Source organism: Oenanthe melanoleuca, chromosome 15 (assembly GCF_029582105.1).
Source record: "Oenanthe melanoleuca isolate GR-GAL-2019-014 chromosome 15, OMel1.0, whole genome shotgun sequence".
Classification (NCBI taxonomy): Eukaryota; Metazoa; Chordata; class Aves; order Passeriformes; family Muscicapidae; genus Oenanthe; species Oenanthe melanoleuca.
In genome coordinates this window covers 9,369,774-9,386,583 of record NC_079349.1, presented here as the reverse complement: position 1 = coordinate 9,386,583, position 16,810 = coordinate 9,369,774, and the positions used below count along the sequence as shown (strand labels likewise).

The 16,810-nt window shown below is 51.3% G+C and overlaps 1 protein-coding gene across 1 annotated transcript in view; it reads right to left on the bottom strand.

The window, feature by feature from the left end:
• The window catches only part of TBX5 (T-box transcription factor 5), a 31,647-nt gene extending 16,606 nt beyond the window's left edge, over positions 1 to 15,041 (bottom strand). The window contains exons 1-6 of the mRNA XM_056504398.1: positions 14,870 to 15,041; positions 13,316 to 13,410; positions 10,743 to 10,862; positions 9,883 to 10,030; positions 7,809 to 7,961; positions 3 to 94 (exon numbers count right to left, since the gene is read on the bottom strand). Coding sequence (XP_056360373.1) covers positions 3 to 94; positions 7,809 to 7,961; positions 9,883 to 10,030; positions 10,743 to 10,862; positions 13,316 to 13,410; positions 14,870 to 15,016 — 755 coding nt within the window. The 5' untranslated portion in view covers positions 15,017 to 15,041. The remainder of the gene's footprint in view (positions 1 to 2; positions 95 to 7,808; positions 7,962 to 9,882; positions 10,031 to 10,742; positions 10,863 to 13,315; positions 13,411 to 14,869) is intronic.
• Between the last annotated feature and the right edge of the window lie 1,769 nt (positions 15,042 to 16,810).

Below are 16,810 nucleotides of genomic sequence, written 5' to 3'. Positions count from 1 at the left end.
ACCTCTGCATCCTGGACATCCTGTGCAGCTCCATGTCGTCGCTGCCTCGGAAGCCTTTGGCAAAGGGGTTGTTCTCAATCTTCAGCTGGGTGATCTGAAAGGGAGGAAATGCAACAGGGTCATGGCCTGGGAGAGAGGGACAGTGCTTGTTACACCCAAGGCAGGTGGGATGGGAGGGAAAATACAGCTTGGAGGAGCTCCAGCCATCCCTCAGCTCAGGCACTGACCGCCCCAGATGGGCTTTTCCCTGGAATGCTCCACTGGAAAATTCTCCTGTCAGCAGCCTCTGGCTTCTCCCAGGCCTGTCCCATAGCTCACATGTGGGACTGCACACACACATTTTTCTCTGGAGAAAATCTGCTTTCTGAGAGTTCTTACTTTCATTTTGCTGTTGGGACAGAAAGGGCTTCGCTGCACAGAGGAGCAGGGATGGAATTTGGGTCTGAACAAATCCCAACAAGTATTTTCTCATCAATGCACAGCAGGACCAAAACCTCACCTCTCAGACCCTGCACCCTCATTGTCACCCTCTGGGTGTTTCACACCAGCTAAATGAGCTCCATATGCTCTGCATCTGCCATCCTGCCCCACTTCTGGAAGCTCTGCATGGACTAATTACCTAAATTATTTTGAGGGCAACTTCACCTGTGACCATCAAACCCTGGAGGGTTTTTTGTCTCCCCATCAATTCCAGTTTGCTCACTGAGCTACCTTGAGAATCTGAAGTTTAGCCAGATGAATCCCTTCAGACTCAGCTCTGGTCCTCTAAAATATCTCAATTTAATATTTAAAGCAGCTGCTGGACAGACCATGCCCTTACCCAAAGGGACTGTGCTGCTCCAAGAGGTTCTATCCCCTCTTGCACTACTTTTCCCAAGTTTTGGTGAGCAAAGGCTTGTCATTTAAGCCAATATTAATTGTGGATCAGCAACACCCTCAGCTACCCTGTGGATTTTGTAAAAACTCACTCTGCCATGAAAATGCTTTGGTGCCCTGACAGAAGAGGATCGAGCCTTGATCAGGTGTGATGTTACTGCAAAGCCCCAACATTTGGGCAGAAGGGGAAAAATTCCCTTTTATTTTTCCTCTTTTTTCCATCACTACCTGGCAGTCTGAGCTCTCAGCAAGGAATCAGGAGAGACACTTGCCCAGGAGGAAAGACAGCCCCGTGTTTGGCACTGCAGGAACCTGACACTCCCACATTTTATGGAAACCCCGTCCTTCCTTCCTATTGAAAACTGGCCAAGGGGAAGGAAAGAGCTCAGGATTAAGGGAGGGAGAACAGACAGAGGTTCATGTTCACCAAGACAAGCACAAACAACCAGGCCCACCTCCCTGCCAAAATCCAAAGAGGAAATTCTGGCTCGCCCAGTGTCAATAGCAAACCTCGCCAGGTGTATGCACAACCAGATTATTTTGCTCTTGTCTTTTTGCATATTTTTTTCCAAGGGCCGTTTGTTTATTTGCCATTTTTGCCTCATTCAGCCCCAAAATTCTCACAGAGCCCCCCACCACACTTACACTCCTCTCCACAGGCATTCCTATTAAATCAGGACCATACTTCAGCACATAAACAAGCCCTTGGCACTTTTTTTGGTCCCTCATTTGAGATTTCAAAGAGAAGGGTAAACAAACAATCTTTTGGGGTCAATTTGCCAGTTGAGCCATTCTCCAGCAATAAAACAGAGGCTCATTTTGCAATTAAAAGCCCTGAATTATTACACAACCAGCTGTGTATTTTGCAAAGCAACTGCCTATCGGTTGGAAGGTGGTGACTCTTCTAGAATGAATAATAGGCATTATTCAACATTTTGAATGCTCCTGAAGCCCTGTAAATGTAGGAGTTGTCCTGCCTCGCCGACCCCAATGGCAATATTTGCTCATATAAGCGAGGTCCTTCAGTGAGGGAGGATTTACAGGATTGGCACCGGCACACAAAGGCACAAAGGGCCGGATTCATCCCAACCTGACCGAAGGCATTTGAACCAAGGCGCCTGCACTGGGAGCCTGGGCTCCCTGCTGGGATGGAGGGAGGGAGATGGGGGCTGCCAGAGGGCTCTGGGCTGGGTGGCAGTGCCTTCACAGCTCCTCAGTGCTCTCTGCCCACTGCAGGAGGAGCCAGGGGTGCTCCAGCCCCTCCTTCAAGCACCTCAGTTGAATGCCCCGTTTGATTCTTCAAGCTTTTAATCACCCGCGAAATAGCAGCCAAAATATCAACACGGGCCCTCAGGATTGCCGATCTGCTGATTTGGGAGTAGAGAAGTCCCCCATCCCACACGAGGAACACACTTATGAGCAAAAGTGTTGATGCTGGTGGCCAAAAGCCCCAACAGAACCAGGACCAACTTCAGCCTCTTTAAAATGAAGGATCTGCTGGATTGAAGGCATCTGAAAACCAGGGAGTACAGGTTTAGAATGAATTCTTAGACCTCTGGTGTACTTCAGATGGACTGGAGCTTCCAGAGCAAAGTTTCCTTAGGTGACAACTCGTGGCATCAGCCACCACAAAGCCAGGAGAGCCCAAGCCAGATTTAACAAAGCTGTACACAACAAACTAGAAAACAAAGTTGGTGAATCCCTACTTCAGCAAACAGCCTGTGGAAGATATTTCGTTTGGCCACTTTTTTGCCTGGCTTCCAAATTATTTCAGAGGTGGAAAAGCAAACGCAGGGGTGGAAATAACCTTCTTCTGGATCAGCTTTGCTACAGCAAAACTGAGTTTAATTGACTCTAACTCATGGGGGAGGGCAGGGGGGAAGAAAAGCTGTCAGAAAGTCAAATGACAATTACCTCATGAAAAATAAAACAAAATACAACGTCCTGCAAGGTCATTAAGACAGAGTGCCCAGGGCTGAATTGTACAGCACAGGTTCAATAAAACTGAAGGGCTTTGTTTGGGGTTTGTTACTGATGGAAAGCAAAGCTCCACTGGTTCCTGAAGCTGTCACAGACCCTTGGAGAGCAGAGCTTTGCAGGGTGAAGCCTCCCAGATTCCCACTTTTCAGGGCTTGTCTGACCTATGGGTTCATCCTCACTTTAATGGGAAGTGACAGTTCCCAATGGAATTGGGAATCCCAGAGGAGTCCCTGGGCTGCTCCCCTGTGCTTCCTTCTCTGGGCTAATTGGCCACAAAACTCTCCTGCTCTTCTTCAACTACATCTTTGGTCCCAGCATAGCAAAACTTAGCTTTGCATCGAGTTAGGTCTAGGAAAGGTGCTTTACTTCCTTTTCCTTTTCCACAGGGATTTGTGCCTAAGGGCTCATGAATATCATTATGGCCAAAATCAAAACTTATTATTTTTTTATCAAGAACTTGCCGCAATAAGATTTTTCTCAATTGCTTCTCACTTTAGAAGTCAGAACAAAGTTAAAACTTTGTTAGGGGTGATGTGCTCCACACCAGGTGCTCTGGGCTCTATTTTATTTACTTATTCTGGTATCAACAGCATCTTTTTTAAGCACTTAAGCTAAGGGAAAACATCATACCCTGATCTCTTTGGGCTCTTCTGAAACTAAGAAAGGTTGGGCATTCTGGAAAAGGAAGGGCCAGGAGGAGGGAGGAGAGGGGAGGTGCTGGCACGGGGAGAAGATGCTGAACCCAAAGGCAGTGGAGGAAATGGGAGGGACTGGGAGGCTGGTTGGAGGTACTGGGGTGAGACAGAGGGGCTCATTGAGGAGGCTGCTGGCTGAACTGGGGCACGAGCATGAGGGATGGGAAGAGAGACTTGGCACAGGGTTTTGGGGGAAGGAGAGGAGTCTGCAGCAGGAAGAACGCTGGATCCAGAGGCTGTCTTGGCCAAGCTGAAGGAGAGGGGCTGCTCTGAGGAGCAAAAGGGTCCAGGGCTGGCAGGGAGCAGGGACAAGAGTGGGGACAGAAGGACACAAGGCTGGTTCAACCACAGCTGTGATGGGCACGAGACCTCTGGAAGGAAGTGCTGCCCACCAAGGCCTGGAGCAGCACTAAGGGTGGGAGAGCAGAGAGGTGAGGAGCCCCAGAGAGGGTCAGGCACAGAGCACTCACTGCATCCTCAGGTGCCCCAGGTCTGCTGACAAAGAGCAGCTCCTTGGTCTCACCTTGCTTGACCCCAGCACCTTGTCTCTCTCAGCAGCAGGGAGGCACTCTCCCTCTTTGGAGGGGAGTCTGCCCTGGGTGAGGAGAGGGGCTGTCCCCTCTTGCCAGAGAGATGGAGAAACACAGGGACAATGACAGGTGGGACAGAGAGAGCTTGGGGGCTGCACAGGGGAACCCCATGAGGTGCCAGCCAGGCCACCAGCTGGTGGCTTCTGCTGAAATGGTGGAGGTGGCCACCTGCAACCTAAGAGAAGGAAAATGCAGCTCTCAGGAGGAGCCACCCCACGCCCAAGGACCTGCCCACCTGCAGCCCTCAGACACAGTGACAAGAATCCAGTGCTCAGAGGGGACAGGCAGCTCTCCAGAACTCCAGAATGGAGCACCAGCTGGTTCACCAGCAAGATTTTATCTTTTCAGGGGAAGGATGAACCTCTGAGTTCAGAAATCCCACCAGATATCTGAGAGTGAATCCAGTCTTCAGCCATGCCCTGCTCCTCTGCTTCACCCTGGTGCACACAGCATTTCTGGGTGCCTGTAGCATCCCACCTGGGGCTAAAGTTTCCTTGAAAGAATTTTGGCTACCAAGAATGTTAAATAAAGTAGGGTGGGGGGGGGAAAAATCAGCATATAACCGGATATCCTGAGGGGGGGAACCAATATAAAGCCCAAGTCCAGCTAAGGGGGAAAGTAGGTTGTAAAAATTAATGAGAATAATTGTTGTGAATTCTTGTTTTTGAAAGAAACCCTCGTGAGGGCAGAACCTTAATTATTTCTGTCTATTAGGTTCATTTCCTGGTCCTAAGCAGAGAGCTCATACCTAATAAATACGAGCCAGTAACACAATGATTTAAGCTACAGCAAAACGGTGCTTAACTGCAGGGGAAGTTAATATTTGGGAATCAACCCGACTGCAAGCACCCATTGTGTAAATAGCAAGGAAATGAAATGTGCATGTGACCTTTTTTAACACCTCGATATTTCTGGGGTGTTTTTAAGGCTAGCAGAGAGGGGGGAGGTGACCAATGGAGCTGCTGACAACCGCCCTGAAAACTTCACCAAAACTCTCCTCATAGCTTAAGCCTCTTTTTGGGGAGTAGGGCTGAGGAGAGGGAGATCCCAGGGTGCTTAAATATCTTTTCAGGCTGCCTAAAATATCAGGGGAAATAAGCACAAGCCCTGCATTGGGATTGCAGCTGTGCTCTTGAAATAAATTGACCTATCTGGAAGCAGGCAGGTATTTCTATAAGCTGTGTAAGCATGGACCCAAATGCATTTTGGAGTGAGTCACACAATTAATTCTGTAATAGAATTCAGCTATAACAGAGCTCTTGAAACCTAAACCTCATGCAGGGATGAATTTGTGTGTGTGTAAAATACATGGGTGTATAAAACTCTGTGCAAAATACATCAGAGTCTGGGTGGGATGGATGGGAAAGATTGCATGAGGGATGAGCTGCAGGTGAGGGGTGAAGGTGAGAGAGAAAAATGGTAAAAAAAATCAGCAGTGCACTGACAGCAAGAGCTGGGGCTGCCCCACTCATCAGGGGGCTGCCATCCTTCTTGGCAGGGGGTAATACAGCATTGCAAGAGGAAAATCTGCTTTTCCAAGCAACCTCTCAGCTGTGAAAGCTGAGCTCAGGTTTCCAACTCAGTTTCACCCACATCAGCTAGAGTGTGTTTCTCCTCACCAATATCATCCCCATCTGCACAGGGGCGAGCTACAAATTCCATTCCCTGCAGGGAGACGCCCTTTGGGGAAGATCATGGCTTATTTTTATGGTTCTATTTTTCCCAATTGGGATTTAATCTTGGGGCTACAGCCACTCTTCCTCCGTTCCCCCCTGACTGCAGGCAGCACAGGGAGCAATGTGTGGCAGGGGGATGTCAGAGCCTGTAAAACGTGTCAGAGGTGTGTGAAATGTCCTGGTGGGTGCAGAGTCTGCTGGGCTGGGAGCGTGTGTGTCTGTGGGGATTCCTGCCTGTGTCAGATACACAGATGTCACTTCTTATCACACAGATGTTGCTGATTTACTATCAAATATTCCTGCTCCTCCTAGCATGGCAGTTTTCCCAAACTACTGTACTTACATGTTCCTGCTTTGCTTTTGTTTTATTTGCATGATCATTTCTTTTCCTATAAAACAGCCCCGTTTTTCTTCAAAGCAGAGCAGTTCCATTCACGTCTGTTTTCTCCTCGGGAAATGCCTTTAAAGCAGGCAGTGTGTCCTGTTTTATTAACTCCCACTTCTATTAATATTATATTCTTTCTCCAAATCCATCAAGCAGAAGTTAAACTTGATTTTATAGCATCCACAGTGGAGTTATAATTTAAGGCATAATTTGGCAAGGACTCAATTTGGATTCGGTTTGCTTGTCCCAGCCGTGCCAGCAGCTCCTATTTTAAAGGGCAGGGAAGTATTTTCCTTTCTCCCTAGTTATGGTGGAACACTCTTTCTCCTCCAGCCCAGCTCTGCTCTCTGCATCTCTCTGGTCAGCTGATGGATGGAGGAAATGCAATTATTTCACACAGGTTTGGGAACCTGGAAAGCATGCAGGATTTCTTTAGGGTGCTAAATGGCTTTTCTGTTTGAGAAAAAAGGAGCCATCCTACCTGCCTGTAAGTACAGGTTTATAGTAAGCGCTTTTTATGTGATTTAGAGAGGAATTTGTTGTTTTGCTGAAAGAAATTGAGTTTTCACGGGGCTGAGGGTCTGTGGACGGTGGCAAGAGACAGTTGGTGGAGGACATCCCAGATTCATCTGTGGAGAACCACCTTGCCCTCCACCTTCAGCCTTCCTCCTCCTCCTCCCCTGCTGCGTGGGGAAGCCCAAACCCAAGCAGGGCAGGAGCAGCACAGAGGGGCAGCAACAGCCAAGAAAACCCTTCTTGCACCTTTGCTGTTCCAGCAGAGACAAAGCCATGCCGTTATTTTCCCGTTATTCCGTGCTTTGTTCGCCTCTCTCGGCAGGCAGCCTCCCTTTCCTGCCGGGCCCCCCGTGCCGAGCCCGCAGCCCCCCGTGCGCAGCCGGGTTATCAGCGCCCGGCCGCGGAGGGGAGCGCCCGGCTCCCTCCCCCAGATTAGGAGCCTTTGACCCACCGGGAGGGGGGAGATAAAGCAAACTTCCTCGGTTGGTCGTCTCCATGTGAGCAAAGCATCCTGGTGAGCTCATTCCCCCTCCCCGGCTCGCCCCGAGCCCCGCTTTGGATGCTTTGTGTGGCCAGGAATAACAGAGGCGATGGGATGGGGATGTGAGGAGAGGAAAGGGGAAGGGAGAAGAGGGAGACGAGAGGAAGAAAAAGGGCAAGGGAGGGGAAAGAACAAGAAGAAATGACAAGGGGACAAGGAGAGGAAAAAGATGGGGACAAGGAGAAGGAAGAAAGGCAGAGAGAAAGGAGGAAGGAAGGAAAGGAAGAGGACGGAGAGGGGAGAGGAGAAGAAGAAAGGACAAGGAGAATAGGAGAAGAAAAGGAAGGAGACAAGGAGAGGAAAATTTAAGGGGGAAAGGAAGAGGAGAAGGGGACAAGGAGAGGAAAATTAAGGGGGAAAGGAAGAGGGGGAAGAGGACAAGGAGAAGAAAAAGGAGGAAAGGAAGAGAGAGGAAAGGAAAGAAAGAGAAGAAAAAGAGGAAAGAAAAAGAAGGGGTAAAAGAAGAAGTAGAGAGAGAAGAGGGGCTGAGGCCCTCAGGAAGAGCCGCGGGAAGAGGGAAGCAGCGGGACGGGGCCGGCCCAGCCTCACCTTGTGGTTCTGGTAGGAGGTGACGGCGATGAAGGCGGTCTCCGGGAAGACGTGGGTGCAGAAGGCGGTGTTCTTGGAGCCGAAGCCGTTGTTCTCGTCCGCTTTCACGATGTGCAGCCGGGGCTGGTATTTGTGCATGGAGTTCAGGATGATCTGGGCACGGGGAGAAGGAGAGCACACGCCGTGGGAATGGAGGGGACACAGGACAGGAGGAGGACAGAGACCCGCAGGAACCCGCAGCCCCTTCCCCAAAACCTTCACCCTTGCCAGGACTCCCCTCGAGGGGCAGACTGAGGTGCTGGGCTGGTGGGACAGATTTCTCCAGACACCCTCACGCAGGAGCCCGGCAGGGCCGGGAGGTGCTGTGGAAGGTGGTTCCCCACCTGCTGCCCCCTCCCCAGCCCCGCTCTGCCCACACAGACCCCTGAGGGGCCAAAGCTGCTCCCCCAACACGTGCTGGGGGCGCCGGTATCTCAACACCCCCAATCCCATCCCAGGGGGGTGAAGAGTGAAGAAAGCACGAGGGAAGCGAGCTGGAGGGATTTGGGCGTTTAGGGACATCCCACCCGCACAGGACGGTGCCGGAGCCGGGAGGGCTGAGCGCTGTGCTCCAGATAAAAAGCGGGCCCTGCTCGGTACCGGGTTAATCTCGGGGGAAGGTGGGGGGCGGCGGAGGCGGCGGGGGGCCGCTCGGACCCGATAATGACTGCCGGACCCTGGCGACAGAGAGACGCAGCGCGTCCCGCCGCCGCCTCCCCCGTCCCGGGGGTTTAAGCAAATTGCTTTGACATCCAGGAAAGTCGTAGACATCAACGGTGAACGATCTAATGGTTTTTAATTTCATTACAGCGACTCTAATTGAGAGGCTCCTGGCGCAGCTCCTCCTCTGAAGTCCCTTATTGTCCCCTCAGCGTCTTCGGTTTGTTTAGAGGGACTTTTTCCCCAGAGCCGCCTGTTCCCAGCGGGGATGCCTGGCCCCTTCCTCCCGGGCCGGATCCCCCCCTTCTCCCCAGAAGCACCCCGGGGGTGGGATGGGTTCCCCCGGCTGCGCTGCTCCCCTCCCTCTTCCCTTCAGGAAAGTTCCTGATCCCTGGGAACCAGCCCTTTGCCACCAGCTCAAGGTGGGATTAAAATAAAATTCGAATTATAAAAAGAAAAAGGAAATCAACCCCCGCAAATGGAGGTGCAAAGGAGAGCTTGTGAAAGGGTGCTCAGCACTGGGGTGGGCTGGGGGCTCTGCTGGCTTCTCTCCCCTAAACCCCTCTCACTTCTTGGCTACACGTGGGCGAGGATTTAATAGCACAAAATTTATCACTAAAAAGCAAAGAAAAAAAAAAACAGCTTGGAAAAAAAAAAAAAACGAAACTGAAGTGTTGAAACAAGACTGGAGAAAAATCCGCTCTTGGAAAGGGCTGGCGGGATCTGAATTCACATATTCCTTCAATTATATATTTATATATATATATATATTATTCATACATGCATATATATATTTGCTCGGGGGAACTCTCATCTTTGGAGACCTTCGAAGGAGGGCTGTTCCTGGCTACAGAATTCACACAAATTTTCACGGCCCCACAAGCCTCGCAAAGACCTTTTTAATGCCCGAGAAGTCCTAGCGGGGCTTCAATTTTACTAATTTTCTTTAATTATTGTTACTTGGGGTTTTTTTTTCCCCCCTAATCGAGAGATCGTTTTCGGTCCTATTTCCTCCTCTAGTTATGCCTGATTGATTTTACCTGTTAGGCAAATTCCCGGAGGCAGCGGGCAGATTTTAACTATGCGGGACTCCCCACGCGATTAAAATCAGGTACCAAATACTCAAGTAAACCAAGAGAGTTTCACCCACTCGGGAACTCCAGGCACGGGAGTCTGGAATCAATTCCCACGAAACTATCCTTGTTTAAGGTTTATGCTGCTATTTTTTGGGGGGGTCCTCAGTGAGGCTCATCCAGCTCTCTCAGGGGTGAAAATACCACCCCAGGATTTGAGGGGTGGGCACGACCTCGGTGCTGGGGATACCCCGCGTGGGTGCTGGACACGCACGATGCCATTGTCCCACCCTGGTACTTACATGTCCGAAGGGATCGAGGTGGTTGTTGGTGAGTTTGAGCTTCTGGAAGGAAACCAGCTGCCTCATCCAGTGGGCACCGGTGGCGGGGGAATCGGGGTGCACGTAGAGCCTGCCGGGCATGGCCGGCTCTGCCTTGCCTGTCACCGACCTGCATGGGGACACGGGGCTGACTGCGGCCACCTGGGGACGGCCCGTGGGCTCCTGCTGCCCGTCCTTCCCTTCTTGGGGCTCCTGCTGCCCGTCCTTCCCTTCTTGGGGCTCCTGCTGCCCGTCCTTCCTTTCCTGGGGTCCCTGCTCCCCGTCCTTCCTTTCCTGGGGTCCCTGCTCCCCGTCCTTCCCTTCTTGGGGCTCCCGCTCCCCGTCCTTCCCCTCCCGGGGCTCCCTCCCACTCAGGTACCCCGTGCCTGGGGAGAAAAGGCATTTCCAGCACCGCTGGCTCAGGGAATTACTGAGTTCCTTGGCACCTTTCCCGTCGGAGATGGCTCTCGCCGCTTGCCCGTTTAACCCCATCCTTCCCCTTTTCCCAATTCACAGCCCTCGAGTCAGGAGCAAAGAACCAGTCCTTAGAGATCTTCCTGCCCGGAGATATTCCCTTCCTTAATATAATTAAACCATCAGCTCCACAATAGCAAATAATCTCATGGCCAAACAGGATTCGTTAATTGCAACAGGATTTCTGCGGTTTTTCCTTTTTTTGGATGCATTTCTCTCCCAGGGGCTGTAGGAACATCCCACTACGCTCAGGTAAGGCTCCTGCAGCCCAACACTTTGCATGGGAAAAGGACGAGCCGCTGATTGAAGGATTTCTCCCAGCCGGGCAGCCCGGAGGTCTCGTCCCTCTCTCCCCCACGCGTGCTTACCATTTATTATCCGCGAATTTGTATCTGTGGTCATCCGCCGGTACGATATCCATCAACAGGATGTACTTCGTTTTTGGATTGAGTCCAGTGACCTTCACTTTGTAACTGGGGAACATTCGCCTGTTGAAGAGATAAATAAATAAATAAAGTATAAAAGCAGAGAAAGTTTGCCAAGGTGTGCGTGTGAGCGAGAAGGAGACATTTAACAAAAGGGCAGCGTCACATTCCCAGTTGGATCCTCCCGAAAGGCTCCCTTGGGATGTGGGACAAGTTTGAGTGGTGCTGGGACCCATCCGAGGCGAACCAGATGATTTAGCAAAGCAAAATCAAAATTTCGAGGCTGGCGGGCTTGTTTATTCACCTCCTCGTCTATTCGTGTTTTTGCTAATTATTTATTTCACCGAGGTTTTGAATCTCCGTTTTTTGAGCCAATCTGAGCGTGAGAATTTTTGGAAGTAAGTTACATCCCTCCCTCCATTAACCGCTGGAACAGGAGAGGAAATTTGCCAAAAAAAGTTTTATTTTAAAAGTTATAGATACTGCTATAAAAATTATATTTATATATCTCTCTATAAATGTATATATTTCTAGAAATACATTCTCATATATTGTATATATAGAAATAGAAACATTTTAAAATACATTTTTATGAACACCTTGAGGTTCTACGGAGAGATATGGTGGAAAAAAGCCCTGCATGCACTCAGGTGTAAAAGAAAATCCGTGAACAGCCGAGACAGCAGCAAACACACCTGACAAATCCTTGGAAACCCTCGGATACACACAAGGCAGGGGCTTTTCGAAATATTTTCCATTACTGCAAGGCAGGCACTTAAACCACTGCTGTTATTTTAGTTCGAGCTTTCCAAATATTTAAAAATAAAGCAGATGAAAATGGAGCCCTGGACTTAAAACACGCATAAACAACATTAAAAAAAAAAAAAATCCAAAAAAAAGAAAAGAGCCCCACACCTCTAAAAATACCGCGCTCTTCTCCGAGGCTCGGAACCTTATCGCTGCCGTGGGGCACCTGGGCTGGGCTTTAATTCGGTTCTAAAAAGTTGAAGGGGGGCGAAAAGCGCCCAACGAAGGAAGCGAGTATTGAACTTTAAGGTTTTAAAGGGAGAAGAAACCAAATTGCACCTGGAGATTCATCTGTAATTCCATCGAAAACACCTGAGCAGCGGGACCAGGGACACGGCAATTCCATGAGTGAGGAAAGCCAGCCCGCATCTCCCCCCGAGCCCCTGCCCTGTAAATGTCTATATTATTGCTCTGCAGATGAGAGCTCTGTCCACAGAGATTTTTGTTTGAATTTCTGCAAGGTGGTTTCTGTCTCCCTTTGAGAGTTAGAATTTTTTTTTTTTTTTTGTCCCTATGAACATGGGGTTTTTTTTCGGGCGATCCCAACACCGACTTCATCCCCCATCCCCTTGGCCACAAACCCCTTTCAAATCCATTTTTGCAGCAGCGAGGTTCAAGGGGAAGGCGAGATCTATTCGCTAAAACTTTATCCAACCAGCTCGATATTTATTTTTCCCCTCCCTCTTCAGGCAAATTTTGGAAGACCACAACAAATACCAGATGACAGAGCAAAATGAAAGTTTGACTCTGTCTTGTTGATTGTGTCCCTACAATCTAAAATTATTCGTACACGTGGAGGCTTTGCCCCCTTTTTCTCCAAGGATTCTAATTGAAAATCACAACGAAAAATCCTCCCTCGGGCTGCCCCCAATTTGTTGATAGGACTGGAGAGACTCTTTTACTGCTTCTCGCTGGCCACTCTTCAATGGAGCAACCCTCCACCACATTAAAATCCAGGAAAATGTAAAATCCCCTCAAAAATACCCGCGTCCGCATAGCAATATCTGCGGATCAAGTTTACACAGCCGGTCATGGAATCGATTAGAACCCCAATAAAGTTGGATTTGCAAGGCTGTGTATTTTCCCGCACACCCACGCAGATAAACCCCGCACAGAAATACACCCACATGATATTTATTTGCGGACGCATCTATCCCTGCATCCAAACAGCTTTGTTATCTCTCTATAAACAGTAGCTTAAGACCGCATAGACTTTTAAAAGGGGTGAAGTGGCTGGGCTGGGAATATTCGCCCCAGAGTGAACAAAAATAAATAAAAAACTGTAAAACGGCGTAAAACTTGGGGGGGGATGGGGGGAAGCAGAAGAGCCAAATTACAATAATAATAATAATAATAATAATAATAATAATAATAATAATAATAATAATGGCCCACAGAGCTGCTCTAAACAAAGTTTGCTTTTTGGCCAAGTGGTTGCAACTCGCGTTCGCCTGGAAAGTTTCCAAAGGCCTGAAGTCGGAATTAATGATCCAACTGTTCTGGTTAAGAAAGAAGCCAGAAGAAACAATTTCTGCCGCGTCTCTCCAGGCAGGGAGGGCTCTCCACGGCCGGGCAGTGGCACACACAACACGGACACCAGAGATGTGACCGTCCCCGTGCCAGAGACGTGCCCAGAGCCCCCCATCCAGGCGGGTGTGTCCCCCTCGTCCCCGCAGCCACGGAGGAGACCGCGGACCCCCTGCTCTTACCTCCCGGCCTTTGTTATGATCATCTCCGTGCCCACTTCGTGGAACTTCAGCCACAGCTCGCGTTCGTGCAAAAACACCTTGATGCCCTCCATGCCCTGCGGAGCGGGGAGGCACAGAGTGTCAGCCCCGGGAGGAGCGGGGACAGCCCCGGGAGCGGCTGGGACAGGCTGGAGCGGAGGGGAACAGCCCCGAAAGGAACGGGGAGAGCACCGGGAGGAACCGGGACAGCCCCGAAAGGAACGGGGAGAGCACCGGGAGGAACCGGGGTAGCCCCTGGAGGAACGGGGAGAGCACCGGGAGGAACCGGGACAGCCCCGAAAGGAACGGGGACAGCCCCGCCGCAGCTCGGGGCTCCTCACGGCCCCGCCGGGGAGCTCGCAGGGGACAGGCCGGATTCCCAGGAAAGCCCTGCCCCAAGCTGGCCAGACAGGGCTTCCAGGGCAGCTTAAGGCAGGCCTGGAGCGGGTCCTGCGGGCCGCGGGGCTCGTGGGGCCGGGAGCCGATGGCAGGGAGCTCCCGGAGCCGGCTCCAACCGCATCCTCCCAGAGAAATCCCCCGGTGCTCCGGCACAGCTGCTCCCAGAGCCAAGCGGAGGAGATTTACACCCTCCCACGAGTATTTACACCTCCCGGCTGAGCTCTGCAGGCTAGAGAGGTGTGGGGTGTCCCCCTGCTCCCCGAGCCCCCTGATTTTCTCTTTCCCACCCAAGACCTGGGAGCCCTACGGCTGGGGCAGATGCCACCGTGGGGACAGCACATCCGTGGGGACACCCCCAACCCAACCAAGCCCTTCTCCCCCTCACTAAATCTCAGCCGAAGGGCCCGGTCAAATTTCGGGGTCGCTTTCCGAACCCCTCGCCGGTGCCTGCCCCCGTGGGGTCCATCGGGGGCGACCTGCCAGGGGACAGCGGGGGGACTCCACAGTCGGGATGGCGGTGGGAAATCTTTGCCCGCATTTCTTCCCCTCCGCTCGCAGGGCTCCCAGCAGGGAAGAACCGAAGGTGGCTCGGGTGCGGAGCCCACGCGTGTCCCGGCACACGCAGCGCCAGCGGGACGAGGGCTCAGGGGGGTGAGGGACACCCCAAACCCCCCGTGTCGCTCTGGGGGTGGCAAAATGACAGCCGGGTGCCCGCTGGGGTGTGGGTGTCCACCTGGGTGTCCAAGGGGCGCATAGGGATGTGGATATATATATATATAATATACATTTATATCTGTACAAAGGGGTCTCCACTCTGTGGGTGCTCGCCAGTGCATTTGCCCACTCAGGCGCGAACACTCGTGGGTGTGGGGGTGCCTCTGCAGGGCGGGATCCCCTCTCTCATATTTCGGGTCCTGCTCCTCCACACCCCCAAAATCCTCACGGGCACATCCCCGCAGCTTTAGCACGACCTTGAATAACACTACAGCAGGACGAGGCCCACGGCCAGGTGAGGCTTTGCCCTCGCCTGGGGCCTAAAATAACCCAACCAGGCAGCTGGGGCGGGGGCAGAAAGGAAAGGGGGAAATAACGCAATGAAACGGTGATGGGATGAAGGACAGGAGAGTGGGTGCCTACCTGCTGGGTGAAGGCTGCTTGGGGTGAGGTGGGCGACTTGCTGCTGGCCCCCAGCTGCGTGTCCTGCTTGGCTTCAGCCTGGAGCTCCTTGGCCTCCGAATCGGCCGGCGTGCTGGGCAGCCCGAAGCCTTCCTCGCCATCCGCCATGTTACGAGCTTCCTTCGCCGAATCCCCCACTGCAGGCACACATCGGGAGAGAGCAGAGATAAGAGACGCACAAGTCAATGCTGACGTTTAATAAAATCGAGATATTTATCGAGCGGGGTGGCTCCGAGCGAGCGCGGCGCTGCCCCGACCATCCCGCCACTCACTTCAGCTGCCCAGGGAGGGAGCAAGGCCCTTTAACTTTGGGAGAGGGAGAAATAAAGACTTTTATTTATTATCGCAGCCCGCAAGGGATGATAGGATTTGGGGGGGGCTCGGGGGGGGTGGAGAGGGAGGGGAAGGGGGAGGCGGTATTATTGAATGCATCTTTTGGAAAAGGTAAACAGCGCATTTTAGGGCTGCCTGGCGGGAGCGAGGCACCGAGGGGCTGTGAAACAAGCAGCTCATCGCACAAATGACTCTGGAGGTGGGGAGATTCGAGCTGGGGGCTCCAGAGCCTCCCCCGAGGCTTGGCCACCTCCAATTCCTCCGGGCTCGCTGCGGCCCAGGGGGTTTAAAGTCCAAACTTTCCTCCCAGGGAAGTGGAAACCTTCACCCCGCTGCAGTTTCCAGCAGGAAAACACCGCTGGCACACGAGGCCACTTCTAGCACCCAGTTCCCAAGGAAAATTCAACTTCTTGCACCTCTTACAAAAAATGACAAATTTTAAAAGCCTGTTCTTCTCTTACCCCGGGCGGTTACAAGAAAAGCAAAGGATGGACGAGAAAATTAAAGAATGAAAGTGTAAATAAATCAACCGGACAAACGCTGTGCGAGGTAAAGAGGACTCGGGCTGGTGAACGGGGCGTGGAATTGGGACTGGAGTGAACTAAGCCATAAGATTTAGGATAAAACTGCACCAGCAGACAAAACGAGCTTAAAAATTACATGGTTTATATCGGGTGCGAGTAACCGCAGGGAGTTTTAAAAGCTGTATTTTGACTTAGCTTTAAAGGCTCTATCAGGAACGGTGAAAGTTTCATAGCAACACAAAATAAAACCCCACAAAGATAAAAGCAATTGAATTATCTGTTAGGTTTTTATTGTTCTTAAGGAGTTCAGAGTTTTAGCTGCTTTAAAAAAAAATATTTCTTGCATGTTTCAGAGAAGGGGATTCAGTTTTGGAACCATATGGAGGCAATATTGGGTCTAAATACATGAGAATGTTTTTAAATGAGTTCTTCGCCCTGCAACGATATTCGAAAGCTATTAAAAATCAAGCTGAGAGAGCGGGAAGAAAAAAAAAAAAAAAAAAAAAAAGACAATTCTTCTTTAAAAGCGAAGGAAAATTGGGAGTGGAAAGGAGGGGGGAGAAAATCCCCGCTAGCGGTGGGTAACACACACACGGACGGACATGGAATAGAAAAGGACAAAAAGCGAGGGGACTGCAGGTCCGCACCTCTGGAGCTGCAGCTCGCGCAGCCCGTGGCCGAGCCCTCCCTCCATCCCTCCTTTCCCAAAGGTTCCTTTCCCAGCCGCAGAGCCGAGGGCGAAGCGAAAGCGCGGAAAGTGCGCGGGGCTGCGGGAGCCGCTGCGCCGGGCCCGGGCCCAGCCCGTGGGGGCAGAGCCGCAGCTCCAGGGACCATTTAAGGCTTTTCTCTTCCCCCCTCCTCCTCCTCCTCCTTTTTTTTTTTCTTTTTTTTTTTTTTTTTTTTTTTTTTTTTTTCTTCCCTGGACTGTTGTGATGTCTTGTTTGTTTGGGTTCTTGTTGGTTTTTTTTTTTTTCCCCCTTGGGAAGTGGCGCTTATGCGTTTTTTAATCGATTTCCCTCCCGCTTGGAGCTATGATTCCCCCAGA